At 41.6% G+C, this 23,820-nt stretch overlaps 1 protein-coding gene across 2 annotated transcripts; it reads right to left on the bottom strand.

Annotated features, from left to right (window-relative positions):
- Positions 1-301: 301 nt before the first annotated feature.
- On the bottom strand, positions 302-23,753 carry LOC116382145 (inactive dipeptidyl peptidase 10). Of its 2 annotated transcripts, XM_031844925.1 has the most exons (25): positions 23,612-23,753; positions 18,153-18,267; positions 17,020-17,115; positions 16,734-16,828; positions 14,679-14,750; positions 10,565-10,617; positions 9,874-9,955; positions 9,298-9,418; positions 9,015-9,169; positions 8,221-8,318; positions 7,641-7,764; positions 7,204-7,245; positions 7,015-7,119; positions 6,045-6,136; positions 5,202-5,249; positions 3,793-3,911; positions 3,650-3,697; positions 3,261-3,359; positions 2,824-2,890; positions 2,490-2,684; positions 2,327-2,381; positions 2,124-2,223; positions 1,962-2,020; positions 1,702-1,774; positions 302-1,620 (listed from the first exon to the last, which is right to left on the bottom strand). In XM_031844925.1, exons 1-25 carry the CDS (start codon positions 23,648-23,650, stop codon positions 1,403-1,405), a joined length of 2,370 nt encoding a protein of 789 aa, XP_031700785.1. In that variant the 5' UTR covers positions 23,651-23,753; the 3' UTR covers positions 302-1,402. The 2 variants fall into 2 exon arrangements, with proteins under 2 accessions (XP_031700785.1, XP_031700786.1); XM_031844926.1 differs by lacking the exon at positions 1,962-2,020 and having other exon boundaries at positions 1,529-1,620.
- Between the last annotated feature and the right edge of the window lie 67 nt (positions 23,754-23,820).

Below are 23,820 nucleotides of genomic sequence, written 5' to 3'. Positions count from 1 at the left end.
ATGTTATATTATATTCTATATGCCTATGTATGGTGTTTTTGCCAGTTATCATAGGCCACATCGATATGTTATTTATATATTATGTAGTGTGATATTTTCGGCATTCTTACCCAATATCAGTGGCCATGATCTATGTAGGCATTTAAAGCAGTAATAGCTGATAATATTTGCTTTGAATGCCACTTTGCAGAGATCAAAGTCAGTAATTATTACCAAGTGTTAGCACATGATATTTCTTTCATAATTATCTATCCAAATGGCTATGTTAGACAGTTATGTTTAGAGAAGGAAACAAACTAGATTTTTGCTGTAAAACAAGAAGTTCAAACTTTATTGTCAATGCGTGTTGGAAAATAGGAGTAGCCGGTTGTGTAGATTCAAGGGCATTCGTTTTCAAACCTACTGCATGCAGTTTACCAGTCTGGTTCAGTTGATAGTTTAATGGTCAAGACTCCGGTCAACTTCCTTTGTGGACTGTAAGGTAATGGCTCAACAAACTGTTCAAAGAAATAATTTTATTCTGCAATACACGAGAAATGTTTAAAATGCTAAGATGTACCAAAACAGAAACATACCCTACTTCCAAATACAGTAAAAAGACAGTCCCACATAGACGTTCTTGCATCGTCCTTGAACCAGAGCTTGTGGTGTAAATAGCTACAGTTGCATACTCATTCTTCATCACAAAATGCAAGTGATGCAAAAAGTCCACAAAATGTATTTGGCACATTAACAATTATCCAAATGGGTCATTTAACTTTATTTAAGCAGGGAATAAATTGTGCAAAAGACCTAAAATAAGATTTTACAATGTTATCTTAGAGCTTGTGGAGAGTCTGACCAGGACAGTGACCAGTAGGGCCAGATTTCCTGTTATCTTAGAGTTTAGGATTACAATGTTTTGTGTCTATTGTACATTTTTTATTTTGTAGGAATGGAATCTGTAGGAATCGGAATATGATCCCGTAATCCAGAAATAAGGATTTTTTTCCAATGTGTTCCCGGCTGTTGGCAGATTATATACTTTTAACCCTGATGGGTGAAATTGGGATCTGCAAAACACAGAAAATGCAATGTAAACTAATCCACATCATGCAGCCATTATGACATGCATGTTTTAAAATCTTTGTAAACCTTTGGCAGAATCAGTATTTTTCTAGTCCACACCATCTAAAGTGAATTTTGTAAACAAACTGCCTCAAACATACAGTATAACAGCAAAAATAACTATGTGCAACAAGATATACAGTACATCAATTTTTCCAGAAGTTGTACGAGGTGATCTAATGTGTTTGGTCCCCACTCCTCTGCTCTTGTGCCTGGTAATCCGACCCAAGGTAATGCATAAAATTGCATTCAGTCCAAAGATAGTCCTTCCAGAAGGAGGGAAGGGGCTCTGGGCTCAGTCATCTTCCTCCTCGTCATCCTCTACGGGATCTAGGAGGATGCCGTGCTTCAAGCAGGATTGGAGGTAGTTCACCACCGTCCGCTGGAAGTGCTGGATGCTGTGCGCCTCCCTCAGAACATGGCCCTCATCTGGATACAGCTGCAGTGAGTAATTGGCTTCCACCTTCACCAGTCGGCTCAGGAGCTCCGCGCTGTGCTGGAAGTGTACTCTCGCTTTGGCCAAATATACACACACATATTGAAATTAGAGGTGAGAAAATAGAATTAAAAACATAAAATTAAACAAAATCTCACCATCTGCAGTTCCATGAAGAATAAGGAAATTCTCATCTTTTAGCTTGTTAACCTCCTCCAGCAAAGAGGCAGTCTGCAAACAAAAAGTGTTTCATTAGGTACAACTAGCTGAAACTAATCCAGTCTAACACAACAGCCAGATAAATCCCACCTTCATACACATTTACATGTTAAATGTTCAGCTTTTGTTGAAACTTTTAAGATTGCATTTGTTTTGGGGCAAAAACAAACTGCAACTGAGAATATATCCACAGCCTCACCGAGTAAGCATGCTCCTCCTTAGCTGGAAGGCCTAGATACCTCTCTGAGAATGCAGCACCTGAAATAAGTGGAATAACTCAAATACATGAGTTGTGTCTCGGTTTAATCACAATTCCCATGGACTTAGTGTTTGAATAGTTAATGACATGAGCTCAACTCACTATAAAGTCTGAAGTCAGTTATTGGTGCCACAGCGGCCGTGCATTGAAAGAGCTTATCTGTTGCAGCTAGCATCTTGAGAGTTAAATATCCGCCAAATGCCTGCAAGGAGAAACCGAAAAGGGGTAAAACAAATAAAGCATGCAATAGCTTTAATGGCTTCAACAGGAGAATTGAGTTTATAAATCTAAAAAAATGCTGTAACCTTGCCATAGAGGATCATCCGACGATCGTCAATGTAAGGCAGTTGCATCAACAGCCTGTGGATATATATATACACATATCATTACATCCTATTAGTTAACCAGTTTACAGGCAGTATTCTCACATGTCAATTATATAGCTTTTGTTTGCATAACTAAACTTACTCTACAACTCCCAGATAATCTTTGACTCTAACTGAGCCAAGCTTGCGCGGATCCACGCTGGTGGTCTTCTGTCCACGGCCGACCCCACTCCTCCCGTCCACCCAGGCCAAGGCCACATTGTGAGTGCCGGAGAGGACCTGAGGCCAGTCCAGGGCAAATTCCTCTGTCACCGACTGACTGCCAGGCACGCCATCCCTGAGCGACAAGACAAACAGGATCAGCAAGTGCGGGGACAGATGCTGGGGGTGAAAGAGTGAAGTAAAGATGAGGGATCATAGGTTGCAAAACAGGTGGCTAAATAACTCTCAGCTGCTGCTTGTTCAGCGATTCTTACACAATGACGAGGAGAGGGTGCAGGTTTGTCTCGTAACCCTGAGGTAGAGATAGCTTCAGGTGTAGATCTAAGGAAATCAAACGAGTCAAATAAAGTCACCTGTCCACAGACATGTTATTGCTGCTACATGTTTAGGCTCTGTCTGGCATCTGAACCTCAGAAGCACATAAAAATAATCATTACAAAAATAGTTAATCCTTAATCTGAACAAAACATGAACAAGCATGCACAATCATAGTAAAAGAATAACTGGCACTGGCCCTTGAGCAGAGGTATATTCGTCCCTTCCAGGTTGAGACACTTTGCAGCCAGTGCTTAATATAGTCTGACTGCTTGAGAAGGACACTCAAGGTGATCTGTGAATGCTTGTATTTTGTGTGGCCAATATCCTAAATATCAAACCATGTAAAATAGAGCCAATGTTTTTTTTTTTCTACCATGGTTGTCTGCTGGGAGAGTCCTGAACAGAGTCTCAGGAAGCCTCTTGTCCTCCAGAGCATCAGATAGAGGGCTGTTATCCTCCAAGACGACGTATCCTACAGGAGATTAAAAACCAGTGTGTTAGATTATTAATATTAAATATCACAACAGACACACTAAGCCATCAGTTTCCCAAATCCTCATGATCTCTATGCAAACAGCTCAAACTGAGAGCTACAGACAGAGGGCAGTGTTCACAAGCCTGAGATTAATGAATCTACTTTCTGGTGTGTTGTGCTTGGTGTTTGAATATAGCTTCCTCTGCAGGCTGTACCAAGAAACTGCAGACAAGCCTGTGTGTGCACATCATTATACAATAAGTCATTCAAGCAGATGTAACACTCACTGGAGGGGTCCTTTGTACTGTGAACCGTCACTTTAGGTATTCCTGGGCCTGGGGGATTTTTCAAAAGAAAACATTCTAAAACCAGCTGTCTGAGCAGCGTGAAGCTTGAACGCATACTCCTTGCTTTTGTGTTTCTCATTTACCTAGACAATAGAGGATGAAGTGGGTTTGATTGGGGCTGAATTCAGCTTTAAAGAAGCGACATCCATCTATGAGGTTGCAGGAGATGCACCGGCGCTGAAACACTCCATCCAGGTCCACACTTGGACACAAGAGAAAAGAGGTTATTGACCGCACAATAGAAGAATAGGAGAGTCTAAAGTGGTTTTATTAGTGCCAGGAGAGGGTCAATGAATTGCTAAGGTATTAAGGAAAAAGTGTCAGTGTCTTGAGACAAACTAAGCAGTTGACTTTTAAGAAACAAATGCGTGTTCGATAAGACATAAAAGCGGTGATACAGATTGCTGTGTCGAGTCTCTCAATGACCCTCTCCACTCTGCTGCATAAAGATTCCACACAAGATTAATCACATGCCAAATTCAAACAAGCCACAGTCCCTCCTACATAATGTTGTGCCATCTCCTGAAGCCCAAAGCTATGTAGGCTAATAAAAAGAGGAGAGGCTGATGAGGGAACAGACAAGTGTGTCAACACAGAGGGTCCTAGTCCACTCAGAGGAGTTCTTTCTTATATGAATGTGTAAATACAGCTCTTGGCCTTGAGCATGTACAGCTCACAAGAATAACGATTCACACGTCAACACACTAATGTGCAGTTACTCTTCTGAATGCTTGTTCAACCATGCAAGCGTTGTTTCAGGGATGGCAATGTTGGCCACCTACTTTGGTCCAAACTAAAATCCATGGGATGAATTTTAGTAATCAATTTTATTTAAGGATATTCATAATGACCAGAGGATGAACCCATGTGATTTTTGTCATCCTCTGACTTCATCTAGCATCACCATAAGGTCAAAACTTTCACTTATCCACTGAAAAATCTCAATCTCTACAAGATGGATTGGCATACAATGTGTACAGACATTCATGGTGCCCAGAGGATGAATCTTAACAATGCCCCAACAACTATTGGATGGATTGCCATTAAATTAACTTCCTATTAATTTCATCTAGCGCCACCATTAGGTCATATTGTGTTATGTGTGCAATACTTTTATTTATAACCAAATACCTGCTAAACCGATGACATTCCCATCAGCATCAGCAATACGTTGTGTTTGGTTCTAATTATCAAACGCTAACATGCAAAACAGTGAACATGGTAAATATCATACCGGCTACATCAGGATGTTAGCATAGTCATTGTGAGCATGTTAGCCGGCTGACGTTAGCATTCATCTCAAAGCACCACTGTGCTGTAGACTCTAGTTCTACGTTAATAACAAGACATGCTAGCATAGCTACTTTTCAACTAACAACACATATATCTTATGTCTTATATCGTATGCATTATAATGTCAATAATGTGTCTGTTTAAATAGCTTTGAACAGAATGTGTACTGTGCCGCCGTTTCAGAGGGAAGCATGTCTACCTGTAAAGGTGTCTACTTTGTCTGGATTCCTCTGCGCTCAGGAAATAGCTGATGATGAGAAACACAAACCACAGACACAGCAAGTTATATCAACACTGATCACCTTTGGGCATCTTAACTTCATCATAATTATTCTGGATATCAATTATTCATGACGAGAATACACAGATTTACATACTTCAGCATGTTAAATCACACTTACTTTGTAAAGCACCATTAGGGACGGTGAATCAAATAAATCAAATGTGAAGTGGATGTGCATCAAAGCATCATATGTCAACTATCTGCCACTATGTAAGTACAGTACGGTGAGACAGAAACACTTATTTAGTTATTTAGTATCAACCAGTGGGCTTCGGGACTGCAAACAACGGACTAGATCCTCAATTGACTTTGTTGGATTGTCTTTGATGCTCATGCCTCAGTCAGTCAGTTCATGAGGGCTTTCTGCCCCTAGCAGGATAAAAACAGATGTAAGTGATAACCTGCTCTGTTCAAATGTAAGTAATTCTTTACCCTCTTCAGTGGCAAAGCATTGCCACAAGCAAAGTCAAGGTTAAAGAAGTTCCTTTTGGCGCTTTTTCACAGAGATCAATGCTACATGTAAAAATTGCACTTTGAGTTATTTTTGAATAAAAAAAATCGTATGTGTACCATTCACCCAGTGGCTGACACATCTAGAAATTGCTCTCAGCTTACAGCGAGAGATGATCATTTTAATGATTGCCACTATTCTACTCTAACCCCACTCTAACCCCAATTCATAGTAAGGAGCTGCAAGCTTTTAAAGCGCTGAAAGGTGATTAAACCCTTCTCCACTCCAAACCTGTGACTCTCACATACATTTTTCCAGCAGTCTCGTCGAGGGCACAGAGCAAGGTGACGTCCCAGCTCCCTGATGTCAAGAAGCGAGGCGGGACAGAGGGGATGACAGGCTGCGTTACACAGAAACAGAGACGAAGAGCAATGTGGAAGCCAGCTGATACACAGAATAAAAATAGGTGCGATACAGCAATTGTGTGTCAGAGGATGGGGGGGGGGGAAGCAAAGATAAAGTTCATAAAGTTAAACCAAATGAAGGCACTGACGGCTATGACTGTTCAGGAACAGTATGTTTTAATGACTGAAGTGAGCGAGACGCAAAAAAAGAAAACTTGTGATTTGAGCCAAAGCCACTAATGATTTGCATGAGCCCAAAGGTGTCCCGACACCTCTCAGATCTCTCAGTATTACTTGTTCAATATTCTGCCTGGTTGTCCTTGTCACTAACTGCCTTGTAATTTCAGGCCCAGCCTTGCTTACCTGTCCTCTGGTTACCCCTTTCCACCAGTTCCACCACCTGACCTGTTCCTCCCTCTAGCTCACCTCTGTGTGTGTTTCGAGTAGTGATGTGTCTCCTCACCCGTTCTGTGCCAAGAGACCCAACAGCTACGTAACATATGCTACTACACTCTTAATCTGTCCACTAATGGCAAAATGGCAACAACAAAAAAAAAAAACAGCATCATAAAACCTTTTTAATTGCAATTTCTGGGCATGCATTAATTGCCAAATTGAAATTGACTGAACTTCCTTCAATGATGTAAAGGGCAAAACGGCCATAATAAGTGAAATTACTCCTTAGATAAAGGTGGTGTTTTAGTAATTAGGGACAAAAACAAATACAAACAAATTGCTCTAATTAATAAGAGAGAAGGGGATTTTAAGCAAACCAGACTTTAGAGGTCTGTGCTGCTGATATCTGTAATCACAGTGTTTTATGTGACTCCTGTTGAAATGTTAACGACCAATTTTGTCAGAAACAAAAACTGACCTGGGCTGAAAGACCAGCAATATGATGAAACTCTCCACGAGCGCCCTGTTTTGCTGGCAAGATTGTATAAAACACAGAGCCGTCTGCTGAAAACAACGGCACATCCTGTTGAGGAAAGGTATTGAGTCAAGAAGACAGACAGCAGTGGCAAACAGGTGTAATAAAACATGAAACATGAGCAATACATACCTGTCGTTTGTTTTGCATTATGTCCATGGCCATTTTGTGCTTCTTTTGTTTTAGAATCACCCAATATAGAGAAATGTATTAATCACACTATTTACAAAGCTAAAGCAAAGTGCCATTGTGTAAATAAAGCTTATTATATATATATTAATTATTAAATATAAAAATAATACACTATTGGCAATGGGTAACATGGAATACGTGAGGATTTACCGAAAGGGAACAAGCAATATAATACTGCGCTACATCACTGAGGATTCCTCTCATGCAGCAAATGACCTTAAATATTAATCCAGTCAGTAGATGTTTGAGAGCTTAAGGAAATCAATCCCAACTCCCAACACAGTGTAAAAGAAGGAACAATTCTATTAAAGCCGTATATATATTGCAGCGGAGGCCGTTTGTGGATTACGAATGCTGAATGACTGATGACCGCTCACCTCTGAGCAAGCCCCCGTGGTGGCCTCGCACACACAGAGCACCGATTGGTTCTGGGCACGATTCAGCCAACGCACCGTGAGTCGAGTGCTGCTGATCCAAGTCACCATGGAGATGTAGTTGTCTCTGAAGAGGCGATGCAGAAAATGAAACACGGGGAAAGTGATTGGAAAGTGGTGCAAAGGAATGACCACGGAAAAACAGTGGAGAGGAATTTTGACACACGAGTAATAATATCTGATAGGTGATGTCCAAAGACTTTAAGGTTTATTCTTTTTTTACTATGCACCATTCCGACTATTTCAGCCCCAATAACTGGGCTTTTGGGTATCAGCCGATACAAGGTACTGATCCAATACCAGTGTTTAGGTAAGAAGCTGTATACCTCACTGTGTGGAAGTGACTCGGATCATTATTTTTTAAACAAAATATCAGCAAAACCAAAATAAATATTTTTGATATAATATTTATTAAAATAATTGTATCTGATACCAGATCGGCGTATTGTCGCTGATACCCTATCCAGCAATTTGAGTCAGTAGCGGTGCATCTCTAGTTCTTACATTCAGATAGATGTAGTACCTGGCCCTGAGGGAGTCAGGAGGCATCATCTCCAGAGTGTGAGCTGGACCATACAGATTCACCACAAACAGACTGACTGATGGGATACTTGAGCCAGCCTGTGAGCACAACAAAAAAAAAAAAAAAAAAAAAACACATAAAAAAGATAAAATAAACTCAATAAAAAGTGTACGCACAGGCAAATTTTTTTAGCCACGCTGAAAAAACGTGGCCATTCTCTTCCACTTTGGTTCAGACTGTAATGTCTCGACAATCTTTTTATGAATTTCCATTAAAATATGGTGCAGATATCATATAGTGAACATGGCAAATATTACACCCATAGACTGTATATAATAAATGGATGTAGTCACTGCAACGTTGCCCATTGGTTTGTAGATATGATTTTGAAGCCTTGAATTTGTCATTTTGGCTGTTGCCATCTTAGTTTTTGGCCGTCACTATCTTGTTTTTTTGTAACCAGAAGTGACTGATATAATAAATGGGACCATAACTTGCTAAATGAACATCATACTGTGTTGAAGAAAACTTGAAACAAGAGATTGAGACCATAAATAGTTCATGTTAACTGAGGTAATAAATCAAGTTAGAAGTAGGGACATTTTAGGGTCACCAGAGGAGTCGCCCCCTACTTGTCATTTCAAAGAATGCACGTTAAAGGCACTTCACCATTGGTGTCACTTTTCAGAACCGGTGGTTGCCACCTGATTACACCTGCTAAACAGCAGAATGTTAAGTTCAGCCTCACAGAGCTGCCAGTGTGACTATAAGCTTTTGTCTTTGTCAACTTTTACCTTGGGGTAGGGGAAGAGCACATTGGAGGGGTAGAGACCACCTAAGAAGTGAGGTATTTCCATCACAGGTGTGGCAGAGTTGTTGATGGTGAGGTACGCCAGCCGGGCCCCGTCCATAGACCACCAGTGGGCAACATATGTCAAGAGCACTTCCTCTGTTTTAAAATACAGTGCAAGTTGTTATATCAGACTCAAAGCATACACCTGCTGTTCACAATCATTGTTGTCAGCTTGGTTTTGCAGATTTTTCACTCTGTAGTTTAAGTGCAGGAATACATCCTACCTTCATAAGTCCAGTCAGAGAGCCCGTTCACCACATTCTGCTCCAGGTCAGTGGTTGTGAGACGCAGGGCTTTGCTGGTCACACTCGGCTTGTAGTAGATATCTCCATCAAACACATAGGCCTGGCATGAGCGGCACAGACAGACAGGGCAAATCCAATATCAAAGACAGAACGGTTGAAGGCTTCATCGCTGGCTGCCTGAATCGAGCGCCGGTCGAACGCCGTCCAAGAGTGAATGAATCATCGGCCAGCACAAGTGAGAGCCAATATCATCTTTACTTGCCAGTTAATATGCTGCAGACATAGCAGCAAAAAGCCAATTGCATTACAGGGAAGGTAGATGAATGATATTTTGAGTGTAAAACAACTCCATTATAGCAACACAGTCTGAGCAATAACCCCTGAGATGGAGTTCATCTCACCATTGATGTTATCATTATGAAAATGATGTCAAAGGACTTTGTTTTTATAGATTGTTGAGGTTGAAAAAATCTCCTTATCATATTGGCAGGTGTAGCTGATTTAGACGACGCAGACAGCACATTGATCAGATAAATGAGAGGGCCCCTGGCTTACCAGCTGGCTCCCCTGAGGCCCCCAGGAAGCGTATTGTAGCACTGCCTTCTCCCTCTCCGGAGGATTAAGCTCCAGCAGCTCCCTGGAACACACACAAATACAGGGACGTAAGCCCTCTGTTAGGGATGAGTGTCCTGTTTAGAGCCCTCTGAGGTCCATCTATGCCCTGTCCTTGAGCTTTGCTTGAGAGAGACACTGCACTGTGAGGACAAAGGAGCAAGATGCAGACAGGGAAAAACAAAACAGAGAATGGAGTTGGTACATGCAAGAGTGCAACATTTCTTGTTACATATTCCTAGCTGCACTTATTTTCTTCCTAAGGTCAGGCAAACATTTTCCTCAAAGGCATACTCAAGCAATGATTAATACTGCAGGTCCTCCTCAATTCCTTTATCATAACCAATCCTCAGAAGCTCCAGGGATCATCCACAGCTACCACAGAGTTTTTCCACTAATACAATGCTGAATATGAATATCAGGCAGTGAAATCTGAAGTACAGTACAAACCTTAAGTTAGGATATGGAACCTGGAAAGACCACTGAAGAATGAATGCATGTCTGACAGAAACATGAGGCTCTGATTCGATGAGACACACTCATTTGGGGAACTTTTTTAATCCGCAGGTCTGCTTGCATTGGTGACGCTCATGCCCAGTGCAGCCCATGCATTAGCATTCATGATTCCACCTACCCATTAGCCACATTGTAGATAGCATAGGAGGCTGTGAAGGACTGAGAGAACACCTGAAAGAGGTAGAGGATATCATGCACACAGGTGTGCCGCACTTAGATGACAACACACATGTATTTTACTGCTCACACATGCTCATACACATGTATAAAGAAAGTTAAATACAAATGAAACAAAGGTTAGGGAGGGCCCTGCCGAAGCTCACCTTACAATTAAACAATAGGCATCAGGAAGATAGGTTTGTATCCTTTAATTCTTTTCACTGTAAAGCACTGCATCAAGTGGCTTATTGCTTTTTAAAAGGGCAGCAACATTATGCTACAAAATTTAGAAACCCTAAATTATTTTATTAATAGTAGTGTAATAACAATTTAATGTTATTCTTTCACCTAAAATAAGCAGTAGAAGCAAAGTATCTGTATGTGTGGCAATATTACCGAGGCTAACAATTAAGCAAGATAGCAAGTGTGAAAGATAGTGCAGGAGATGCAAAGGCATGATGAAAAAAACTCTATACGACTGAAATTACAATATTTCAGTCGTATACAAATATTATGCCATTTCTGATTCCATCAGCCGAGAACTTGAGAGTTTTCAGAAAACTTCCACTTACGAGGTCGTGAATACCACAAGAGGGGGGACGTTGTCGTGAACACGGTAAACATGACCCCATTTGAAGGCAGCATAAGAGCATTCCGGTGAATGTTCCAAGTATATGGGCACATTTTCTGTTTCAGAACTGAAAACACTATAATAGAACAAAGCTCTTTTGGTAAAAAACAGAAAAAAGAAACATTCTGTGGGTCCAAAAAAATCTCCCATTTATTGTCTTTGGAGCAGCCACAGACTTAATACTCACGAACTCATGTTCACAAAGAAAGAACCGTGGAAATAATATGTAGGAATTATTTATGTAGGTGGGGTTAAGACAGAAACTAAGTTAGACAATCTTATCAAATAGTATCGTTACAGCTAATATCTTTTCCACTGAGATCTATTGTGGCTGGCAACCCTAACACAGGCATCAGCAGCTCGATGAATAATTCAATTAACACGCTGAAGAAGACCAAGGGACCAGAATCAATGAAAGTGTACATGTGTACGTGTGTGTGTGTGTGTTAACCGCAATTGACCACAGCGTTACCTGATGAATTCTCGGCAATGTATTGATTTGTATTATTCTTCTTTTCCTCTCATGCAAAGGGTTGGAAACAAGCTATTCACCCACTGGCCTCCGAAAGCCTGACCCTTCCGAATAACCAGTCCCCAAAGAAATTAAATGTCACATCCTCTATACAGCACAGTTAGCGGTGAAATTGGATTTTTTTTTTCCTCCGCGTTGTTTGTCTGTTGCTAGAAAATGCATGGATGGAAAAAGGCAGCGATAAAGAAAGAGAAATAAATTGTAAGGCTACCTAAATGAAATTGAAATCTGATTGCGGGGTAAAGTCTGAGCATGAGGGTGGAACAGGGTGTACAGCTGTTACAATTACAACAGGAAATAACTGCGAGGACATGAAGAGGAAGGGATGAATTGGTCCAACACTACAGGAAAAAGGGAGGGAGGGAGATGGAGAGAAAGAAACAAGGACAGGAAGGAAGGAAAGGATGCAGGACCGATCTTGGTCGTCACAGGGAGTATAACTCTACGAGACCACAGGGGGGGCTTAGCCAAGTGCACCACGTTCAATAAGCTATTCATGATTTGTATATTAACCCAGAGATTCTGCTCATGATTTACATCATGGGGCTGGTGGCAGAGGCTGTACTTTATTGTGTGTTTGTGTGTTTCAGTGTGATAAACAGACAGAGACAGTGAGAGCATCTGTCTTGGAAAGAAAGAGTGAATTCTAATGTGGCTTCCAGTCACATATCATAAATCCTACAGATTGCTCTGCCCCCCCCACACACACACACACACACACACACACACACACACACACACTTTACTACCCGCCTCCTACCCAATCCACATCTACAAAATGGGGGTGGGGGAATAAAACACAGATTAAATATTCATAATATTTTAATCTGTGTTAACACACGTTATTAACTTGTTAATAACGTGTGTAATATATATATATATATATATATATATATTACACAGCTGTAATATATATTGTACACTGCATGATACACAATACAGAGATAATAGCATCCTTCCCTCTCAACGTTGTTCCTGCCTCACAAGCGTTTTTTTGCAGCCCCACTATGCGCTGCCTTTGATACCAGCACCCATCAGCGTTTGCTGCAGAGTGTAGACACGACTCCGTTGGCATCTTATTTGTCCCTAAACTGCACTGTCTTGGCAGGATGGTATCTCGCCATCACTCTTTTTATAAAAACATGTGGGACTTCTCTTTCTTGTTTTTGAACCCATTCAATTCAAACAGGCTTTAAAGAAAGACATTTTCCTGTATACAGTAAATCTGCTCTCTCGTGTTCCTATGTGGCTAAATCCCCACTTCTATGTACACCCTCTTATCAAAATCCATTTATTTTCCCCCACTAGGCACAAAACCCTCCCTAAAGCCTCCACAGCTAACACAAAATCCAGAGAAGCCTTTTAACTTTACCCACAGCCTGCTCATCCATTTCTCTCCACTGCAGCTTTCTCCTTTGAGCATCTCTTAGATAACCCTTCTGATTGATTTCAACTGGGCAGTGTATTTGAGGGCAAATGGTGCATATCCTATTTTTCTGCCCAACTCCCTCCTTCACAAGTGGCTTCCTCCACCGCTCTCTGTTTTTGTCTCTCGTTCTCTGCCACTCTCGGCAGCGTGCCGCTCCTCTTTTTGAACAGCAAAGCTGGTGCCTGGCGCAAACTGCTTCAGTCAGCACAAATCCCCTCCAGAGAGTGGCAGAGAGTGAGGAAGAAGGAGCGAAGAGAGAGGGATGGAGCTGGAAAGACGAGGAGAATGGAGGAATAGCCCCCATGCACACAAAATGCCAACCATGCTCACGCAAACATACACATTTCTATATATACAAATGATTCCAGGTGGCGTGCCCACTGCCTCTGATTTCTTCCCGGGTGAATACTCACTGAGCATACAGATGAGTAGACAATTCCTGCTGACATCAGAGAAAGTATGCTAATGATATTAATCTCAAGCAACCCACAGATTGGACACAGATCTGAGCCCTTTCTCTATAGAGATATCTGAAAAGTGATTGAACGTATGTTAATCACTGAATAATGCAGTTAGAATGGATGCACCGTGTTAGAGACGAATACTGCAACACAGCAACAGGATCCCCCAGAAAAGAAGTGACTGAACAAATGAGTGCGAGAGAGCAGCAAAACCTGCTTTCAGCTTTTTAATAAAAATGTGGGGGAAAATGTGCTGAGGGATTTCATTTTATCCTAATTCTGTTTCCCCTCCGTTGCTGATTACTTGCAAATAACACAACTTGCATGCCCTTTGAGGAAAAACCCGACTATTTATTAATGATGCGGGTATTTGCAGAGCGAGGCGGCTGGAGGAACTGAGCTATGTGGTGTTAAAGTAAAGGGAGCAAAAAGATCTGTTTTGTGTCTACCCCGACGCCTGTCCGAAACCACCTGCGATTGTGATTCTCGTCAGCTTCTCATTAATATTCCCCACCGAACTAGCAGGGCGATTTCATTACTGCAGCTCCAACTTTACCCCTCCACCTCCTTGATCTCCCCTTCCCCCGTTCCCCCCACTATCACACGGATCACTCACTAAGCTTTCCTCAGGCCCCTGCACCTTCCGCCATCAGCCAGTTTAAATATTCAACTCCCCATATGTTATCCCAGTCATGTGGCGGGTGGTGTTATGGAGCTTATGAGTGCTGCAGTAGCAGAATCAGCATGCACGCACACGCACACGCGCACACACACACCTCAACCTCCTTCATGTTCTCACTCCTTATCTCTGTTGTTTCTTCGGGGCTCTGATTAGGATGCATTTCAGCGTGGTTTTGCAGCAACCGGTGGTCTACCAGACCCGTTGAGCCGTGTGAGCGGTAACAGTCTTTAATATTAGAAGGACAATGTACGACTCCGGATGTCTTCTGAAGGTAAAGAGCTTAACGGAGCTTATTCTGGAATAACTCTGAGTCAACTTGGCATTCGGAGAAAACTTACCGGTCGAATGTTATACGCCAAGAGGACAGACGTCTTGTCTGCAGACACTTGAAATTTAGTAGCAGTCAGGTCCTGTTGAAAGATTAGACAACACATCATCAGCAACTTCCATTTGTTTTTCGGGGAAGACAACCCTGTCTCCTTCAAAATGTCATTCCCATAAAACTAAACTGCTCTCTCAATTACCTTTAGAGGGAAATGTTCACTGCGTTGCAATTTGCATACTTTTTATTTATTTATTTAGTACATACTGCAGCTGCCCTTACAAAGTATGTACTGTTACATGCAGTATGCATTCATTTGGGAAATACTACTTTGTCATAACATTGCACGTTGAAATTTGAACCCTCTTGCTCATATCTACTGCGAGAACAGCATGCTGGCTAAACTACTGCAAAATGCGACCAGATGCAGTAGGACATCCTGGTATTTTTGGCATACTGCATTTGACAAACTATGTATTGGGACATACTAAATCTTTTCCTGGCAGTCTAAATAGTATGGTTATATGGGTATTAGAATGCACATATCTTCTCCTGGATTACAGCCGTACTTTTAAACAGTTTGAAACACGAGGTTAATGTTAGAAATGGAAAAAAGCTAAAAAACTACTTTCTTAGGTTTAGGCAACAAAAGTACTTGTGGGGACTCATTTTAAACGTATTTGTGATATGTCAAAAGCAAACAATCCACATCAAAATACATTTCCCTGGAAACAAACAATGCAGTTTTGTTGTATGGGATCAAGACAGGGCTGGTGGAGAAAGTGGTTGTAGGTATAATATAATTAAATATTTTTCTTCAGAATTAGAAATTTGACTTGCTTATACTCAAACTTGGGGTCATTTTTGGATTCCCAGTTGAACCTACAGAAACATTTAAGGTCGGTTCTATTGTCCTGTCATTTTGAATTCAGAAACCAATATGCCTCAGCTTATCCTTCTACCAGCTCGAACAAATCATCCATTCATCATTCGCATCATGCCTTGACTACTGTACTGCATTTAGTTCTTGTTTCAGCCAAAAGGTTCTGGCAGGACTTTCTGCTGCGTGTTTACAAAACTCCACAGCGTTCTCACATTACCTCAACTCTGCATGGCTTTTGCTAAATCTCTGTTTATTCTCAAAGACATGTTTTCAAAGCTTCCTTGCCTTCATTTGTTCTTATTCTTTAGCCGTTTTTGCTTGTCTTCAATTTGAATATTTCTACAGATACTTTTCACCATCTTTGTATGTTACTGTGAAGCACTTTGTCACTTTGGTTTTAAAATGTGCTTCCTAAAGTTGCAAACAAACTCTACACACTTTCTGACTTGTAAAACAATTTTTGTTGTTTCAATGCTCTCAAAAATACATTTACATGGAAAATGGAAATTCAGCATTAATAAATAAATACAAACCTCCATAATGAGTAAATATGATATATATAAATATATAAATACTCGTCCCTCTTTCCCACGCACCTGTCTCTTGAAATAGATGTGCAAAGTATTTTTCTGGTCTAAAAAAGTTTCATTAATTACTATGAATTCTAATGTCAATCTTTGACACTATATGGAGCTAAAATTGTGTCAGCCATTCATTTATTTAGGGAAACACCATGTGCATCTTGGTATTCATACAGGAATACATATTTTTCTGGAATTAGTAAGAGCAGCAGAGATAACGAATCACATCATAGCGCCGAGGAGAGACTTGTCCTCAACCTGACAACACAACCCTGCTTTAAGCTCCTCGGCGATGACCCATATAAGGCTGTCGCGCAGAGGCGGTGTTCAAAATGATGCCCTTGCTTGGGAAATTCTCTTTGAAGCCACATGTTGAGAGGGCTCACAGAGCAGCCAGATTTTTGGAGGAAATGAGCTGATACTGTCACTCTGCCGATTCTTTTTTTGTCTCAAGTGTGGGATTTGGGAAAGTGGCACCCAACAGCTTCTCTCTCTCTCGATCTGGAAACTTTATTGGCCAGTCGATTTGTCCAGCTGTCTGTGGATATGAGCCAATCAATACTGAAATCTGTCCCCTGTCCTCAAAAGCTGTGTTGCTGTAACTCACCAGGGAGCTGTTGTCCACCAGAGTCGAGGTGAGGTTGCTGTTGAGGCTAAACGACAGGACGTGTCCTTCTCTAGTGCGGAGAGCCACTTCGTTTTCTGACAGGGTCAAGACAGTTCAGGGAAGAGGATCCTGTGTTATTACAGTGATGGCTTAAATCCACAGAGGCAGAAACAGCTGCTAGCTGCAAACCAGCATCTCAGTTTCAGGTGAGATCGATTAAGTGGTATTAAACTGACATGAACACTTCATTTAGGAGTAATTTGCGAGACAGAACAGGGGTCCTTACCGTTCAACCATGCCACACAGAGGTCATGTACTTGGAACTCTTCACTCTCCAGATCCTCCATAGTGAGATGGGAACGGAGTAATAAGTGAGATTCATCTTCAGAGGCAAAGAGACGAGAGTTGATTAGTTCATCAAAAAGTATGTTTACAGTAAAGCCTGAGCGTGTTGGAGCCTGGACTATACGTCTGCTTCGGTTTTCGATACATTTTTCACATTTTTGCCTTTATTTGACAGATTGCAGAGAAGACTGGAAAGAGACGAGATTGGGAGCATTTCTATTGCCTCTCAACGACTTATGGCAAACCTGCTGACAGAGCTAACAGCGTTTACCTTCCGTGTTTGAAACAATTTAAACATCTGTAAAATGCTTGTCCACATAAGTGCAAGTTCGACATTTTGGGAAATGCACTTATTCTCTTTCTGGCTACTAACTGGAGATCGCAAGATGGATACCACTCTCATAAGTTTAACTGTGCAATAAATATAAGGCTACAGCCAGCAGCCAGCTATCTTAGCTTGTCATAAAGACTGGAAGCAGAGGGAAGCAGCTAGCCTGGCTCTGTCAAACAATAAAAAAATATGAAACCTCTGGTCCATCGCAGGTTTGGGGATTCTGGTTGTGGATTTGCATACCTCTAAAGGCCCCTTTAACATCAGGTAACGGTGTTTATTACTTACATGACTTTGGAAGATACATAAACCACCATAAAAATGGGTGAGATCTATTAGCAGACAGATACAGCCCACAATATAACCTATATGTCAAGTAGCACTACTTCCAAATTCTATACAGTCTATGGAACAAAAAAGGGTGAATTAACTTTTCTATCAGATAAAATAAACAAGATACAATATGTCAATTTGAGAGCTTTTGAGGTGTTGGTAGAACTATGTTGTTACTTTTGGACAGAGCCAGGCCAGCTGTTCCCCCTTGTTGTCAGTCTTGTTATGCTAAGCTAACCAGCTGCAAGCTATAGCCTCATACTCTACAGATGTGAGAGTTGTATCGATCTTCTCATCTAACTCTCCACAAAATAACAAATTTCCCAAAATATCACACTATCCCTTTAATTCCCTAAATTACAACACATCTCTGCTTCGCTGCCTTTTGTCCTCCATACAGCTCTTCTTACCGGGCGTGAGGACGATGACGGAGAGAATGACCAGAGACATAACAGCCAGGATCACCACCATGGCTATTCCTATGCCCTTCCAGTTCCGCGGGGGACCATCTGAACTCCCCAGGTCCTGATATGAAAAGAGCACACACAAACACGGTGATGAATGCGAGCACAGCAGTGGAGGAGGACATTAGTGCTGCTTCATCTCCACGCTCTCACAGAAATTGCCCCCCCGACAGGCACATAAACACAGCGAGCCCCAGGGGGGGGGGGGGGGGGGACTGAGACCAGCTTGATTGAGGCAGCAATTTTGGCCGCACTTTAATTTTTCTTTATCATCGCCTCATTTCACTTGTTACATGATTGATGGGCTATGTGGTTTGGCAAAAAAATAAAAAATAAGGAGGTGGTGAAAGTTATAATGAAATATGTGGTGCCTGAGTGCTTTTTATAGGAAAAGCTGCTACCTATTTCATCTGCTTCGGTGGACCAGAATTTATTCAACAGCACTGGATGAAGTTGTTAACGAGGCAATGAAAATGAGAAGAAGTAGTTGGGACTACATAACTATACAATAAATTATACACCAAGCTTCAGTTATCAAGAGACAAAAGGATTCTGTGAATATCCTCTGTATGTGATCAGAGAGAGCTGATGGAAGGAGCCGGCATCAGTATCAGTTACAATTAAGCACAATTGCATGCTGTTCCCAAGTTGCACTCCACTCCCTCATAACGAGTGCCTGGCACTGCTGGAGCCACAGAGCCGCTGGAGTGTGAGAGTTCAATCACACAGAAGGTACAACATTTCAGTCCTCATTATGGCTGCCCCACCCTTTGGCTTAACCTTCACAGCCTCGCCTGTCCAGATCACCTTCCTCCAGGCATTAGGGAGGCGGGCAGCTGAAGGAAGGCATTTTGGCCTGCTGGTCAACAGATTGCTGTTCCTCCGTGCTCCCTGGGTGACACCAGCTGTCCCTGAATCAGTTCTATTGGTCACACCTAACATATCCTCTCCACAAACATACACTTCTCTACCCCATTGACCATCTGACTTAAAGCCGTAGCACATAGTGTATTAAAGTGCTGAAAACTGAGAATGCACTCACTTAACTGGAGTCAAAATGTCTTAAAAATCCATTTCTGGAAAGTGAAAGATGGTGAATTCATCAGGGACTGAGGTGTAAAGGTCAATGCAGTTGAACCAGAAGCAGAGAGGTTTCTAAATTGTCTTTATGCCTCTGTGTGCCATTTATTTTGATAAGATAAAAATTCTCCATTCACAATGTTTTTTTTAGAAACACCTTTGAGAATTTGTCTCTCTCTCTTATCACAAGGAAGCAGTTTTACTTTATATCCATGATGAATGGAAGACAAACACAGCCTGTTCTATCGCGACTGGTTGCCAGCACAGAACTCCTGCCAAGGTCTCATCTTTAATAGATCTCCTTGGCTGCAGTATCATAGCATGTTCAAATTAAAACCACTACCAGTTGCACCTGCAGAACCAACTTTTAAGTAATGTTTGAACCTTCAGGGCAGGCCAGAGCTGGGTGACTGATGTCCATGCCCGTATATCGATACTGGTCTTTCTAACACTCTGTTTTGTCTCATTCCACTGGCCTCTCAGCACAGAATCTCTCCACCATTATCCTCCCGTCAGATAAAGAAACCTTCAGCAGTCTATGAAGGCTTTGGGAGTAGTATACAGTCAACACTGACTCATACTGCATCTTCAGCGCTTTCTGTTTGACTGAACTGTTAGAAATTTGGAAAATTGAGACCCGAATGTCTCTTAACGTAAACATATAAATAATTATATTCCAGGATCTCACAGTAGAAAGGGACATTTTAAATTAAATTCCTCCTATTGACTGATTCCGTCACACAGTATTTTCAATCCCAAGTCGTCCGTCTAATTACTGTGTGCAACGTGAGAGCGGAAACATCATCATAATGGGATGCCCAGCTCCTATCATTCCCCTGAGCCCAGACATTAGACCATACTTCCAATTAAGGTCACATCGTCGTTGTGACAGACCGGGAGAATCCCACGTTTGGGTGAATGAGGAGTTTTGTCAAACTTGCGAGATGTGCCGGGCGGAATCCCCAGAGAGAACATTGGCGAAGCTGCTAGTGCCGACTGGTCGCTGATCCCAATGCATGAGGGAATCTAGTGCAGCACAAACTGCAGGCACAGGTAAACAGATGACGAGCTGGGCTGTGTGAAGGGCAGGCTTCTGTTAATCAGGTTTTCTTCAGAGCAAGATCAAATATGAATCTAAGAGAGCCATCTCATTTATTCAGCCTCTGAAATCCCACAGGAGTTGGAGTAGAAGCCTAGATGAAGTGTCTGTCAAACAGCAAAGAGTGCAGGAATGTTAATCAAAGGTTATGTTTACGGAAGGAATCCCCTTGAGAGGATTTGTTTGGCAAACCATGCAAAACTGCATTAGAGAAGAGAGAGCTCTTCTGTTTGCCAGCAGAGCGAGGGGATTTTTAACTCAACCAAATGAGAGAATCGATAAGGTGTACAGTGGTACATGGTCCAGAGGGAAAACAATTAACAGTGGGAATACAGCGATGAAGGAGACTTTTAGGAAGACAACCTCTGTTGAACACTGTTTCTTGCCAAGTATGACACCTCTATGCAGACCTATTCTAACCTTTCTATCATTTCAACTTAGGAATCACAATTATCGGACTGGAAGCGTAAATTAAACTGCTTACACACAGATTCCAGATAACTGCCTTCTTCTTCTCAGAGCACTGCACACACAATCAAACAATTCCAACTGTATTGATTGAGGTTGCGCTCCAAAAAAAAGCAAGCCACACTTAAACACAGTTTCTCAATCTGCATAGCGAGCAATACAACTAGGTTGTGCAGAATCAAGGCAGTGCGGAGAATTCATAAATTAGGCTCTGGAGACCTCCTTAACTCCATCTTCTGTGTCTTTGAGGCATGAAGAATCCAATAATAAATCATAGGCAGAGGAATGAGGGAGCCATTGCAGGCTGTTTGGGGCTTCTGGTTCTGGATTTGCATACCTCTAAAGCCCCCTTTAACATCAGGCAATGATGTTTATTACTTACATGACATTGGCAGATGCATCAATGGTATAACCAGCACCATAAAAAAGGGGAGATCTATTGGCAGACACATACAATACCTCAATATAACCTATGTGCTCCTTAATTTAATGATACGCTGCAATTGCTCTCAAGGGAAAGCTGTAGATTAGCAACCTACGTCTGTATGGCTATGTCTATATCTCTCACTGCCTCATTTAAAATGAAAGTCATCATTAGCAGGCTGTAACTTTAGTGTGGTTGGGATAAATGGTAACCAATGAGCTGTAATGAGATACTACAGATCAATATTGATTCATATCTAGGCTATCTTTCATCACATCCAGACACATTTCTGTGCTCCCACTCACTGTGCCACCCGTTCTCCATTTGTGTTTATTAGAAAATAAAAAAGTGGGTGGTATAGACACCATATGAGACTAACTGGGCAAATTGTTTTGCCCTCGAGGCTATTGCCAGACAATGCAGCACAAGCCTTTGTGAAATGAAAGACCTGCTGCTTTAGCCTCTAGCACTGCAAGGCCGCGCTGTCTTATTCTTTTCACGCTCCCCATCATGCATAAGAAAATGACTGTACAAAAGGGCTATGAGTATGTATGAGGGAGCTTTTCCTCAGTATGTCCAGCCACTCACAGTGACCGAGTTCCTGCCTCTAGGAAACAAGCAGCATCAGTTAAATCCATGTGGGAGAGCTGCAGTTGACATGATGTAGTGTTTCAGTGAAATATGACGAAAGATATGGCATTTGTCACTAGGCTGAGACTCCCCAGAAATAGGCTTATAATATGCTCATTATACATTAAAACAATACACTTTGTCATATTGTCACATCATCAGTGCTGAGGATGAATGTTAAAACAATATTGACTTTGAAAAAAAAAAAAGAATTACATCATTAGTATAATTTTCTTCCTTAATGCCAGGGATTAACTGAACCAACGAATTATGTATTCCTGGCATGGAATTTCTGATGTGGTGTTCATATTTGAGTGGTAACACAAGTCATTTATGTTGACTCTGCAATTCTCTTTGCTCCTACTGTATCGTGGTAGGTCTAATACTGTGACACACAGATGTATGACACAAGTAGCAACCCACATTATGCCATAAATCATTGCATTTTCTCATAAACGGAGACCGACAATCGTATGGCCTCCTTAAATGCTTCACGGTGTAAAGAACATTGATTACAGATCGTGACATGAAATGTTGCGACATTTGCAGGTAATGGATGTTTATAAGCCCCGCAGCCTTGTGTGGCCCCCTCTCAAAAAAACAATAATGCTGCAGTATTATCACACGGACCCTTCAAGCTGGTTTCACCAAGAGTAGAATAAACTGAAGGTTAGTGTGACACTTAATGTCAGACATCACCATGATCATATTGCATACCAATTAGACCTAATTTAACTGCTCCATAGTCTCTCAAATGCTTTCTCCAACAGAGTAGCTGTGCACGAATCAGCTCATGATTTAAAATCTTTCCCAAGAATGACAGTTTGTTGAGATCTGTTAATTAGGAGAGCTCAGTTGGCAAGGTTTTAAATTGTTGCACAGCACTGTGGAGAAAGTGCAGCACCAGAGTAAAATTGTTGTACAATGACTGATGCAGCATAGGAAAGTTTGATTCGAAGAAGGAAGCACTGCATGTTAGAGTAGTTACGTAAGTAAATCCAATTAAAAACAAAGTGTGACATAGTGATGAACAGAGATGAACTGTCTTAAATACCAGGAGAAGTCGCATTGGAGCAGGTGTGCATGTCAATTACAATTAAATGGGAGAGCTGCATTAAAGAATAAATTACATTATAGATATTTCACTAAAGCCATCATTTGGCATAATCAATGAGTGTTAATAGTGTGAGCAAAAACACAAACAGAGGATGTATCGGCTCATAGTCTTTGTTCAATGACAATACACCTACACAGCAGAGAGATAATCAATCATACAGTGCAGGCTGTAGGTTTGAGCCTCGTTGTCCTGGTTCGAGGGGACATTTTTTCTGCTGGGACAATTTTTTATATGCGATTATTATACCGACATTTTTTTTGTGATGCAGATATCATGGTATAAAAGTCTCTACGGGACAGAGCGACAATAAGAGTGAGAGGCTGTGGACGTCGAGTTACCACACCAGCCTTGCACCGCAGTGCACAGAGTCAATGCTGTCCAGGAGATGAATATTGACGGAAAAGTCTGAGTGGGCGAAATGGTCTAAAACACTAATTGATAATCATCGTTTTGTGGGCATACATGAGGAATTCCCCACTGCACATCAGACACTACACACGCGCGCAAACGCACGCACACACACTGGACTAAATATATGGAAAAACTAAGTAGTGATAGAAAAATGAAAATAAAACACACACACATACCAGCTCCGTGGTCATGTTTTGTTGAGTTGTGGCAATCATTGTAATCCGCAACAAGCTCTGCTGCCTCTGTAGCTTCAAAACCCGTCCAGCAGCCGCACTGTTGTCTTGCGGAGCTTTTTCTGCATGCTCTGCTTCTTGCAAGTTTGTGCTCAGTGGGCTGGTGGTCTCTCTCTCTCTCTCTCTCTCTCTCTCTCTCTCTCTCTCTCTCT

This window comes from Anarrhichthys ocellatus, unplaced genomic scaffold (assembly GCF_004355925.1).
Source record: "Anarrhichthys ocellatus isolate YVR2014 unplaced genomic scaffold, GSC_Weel_1.0 scaffold5, whole genome shotgun sequence".
NCBI lineage: Eukaryota > Metazoa > Chordata > Actinopteri > Perciformes > Anarhichadidae > Anarrhichthys > Anarrhichthys ocellatus.
Note: the sequence above shows the minus strand (reverse complement) of the source record. Positions and strands in the feature narration are given on the sequence as shown.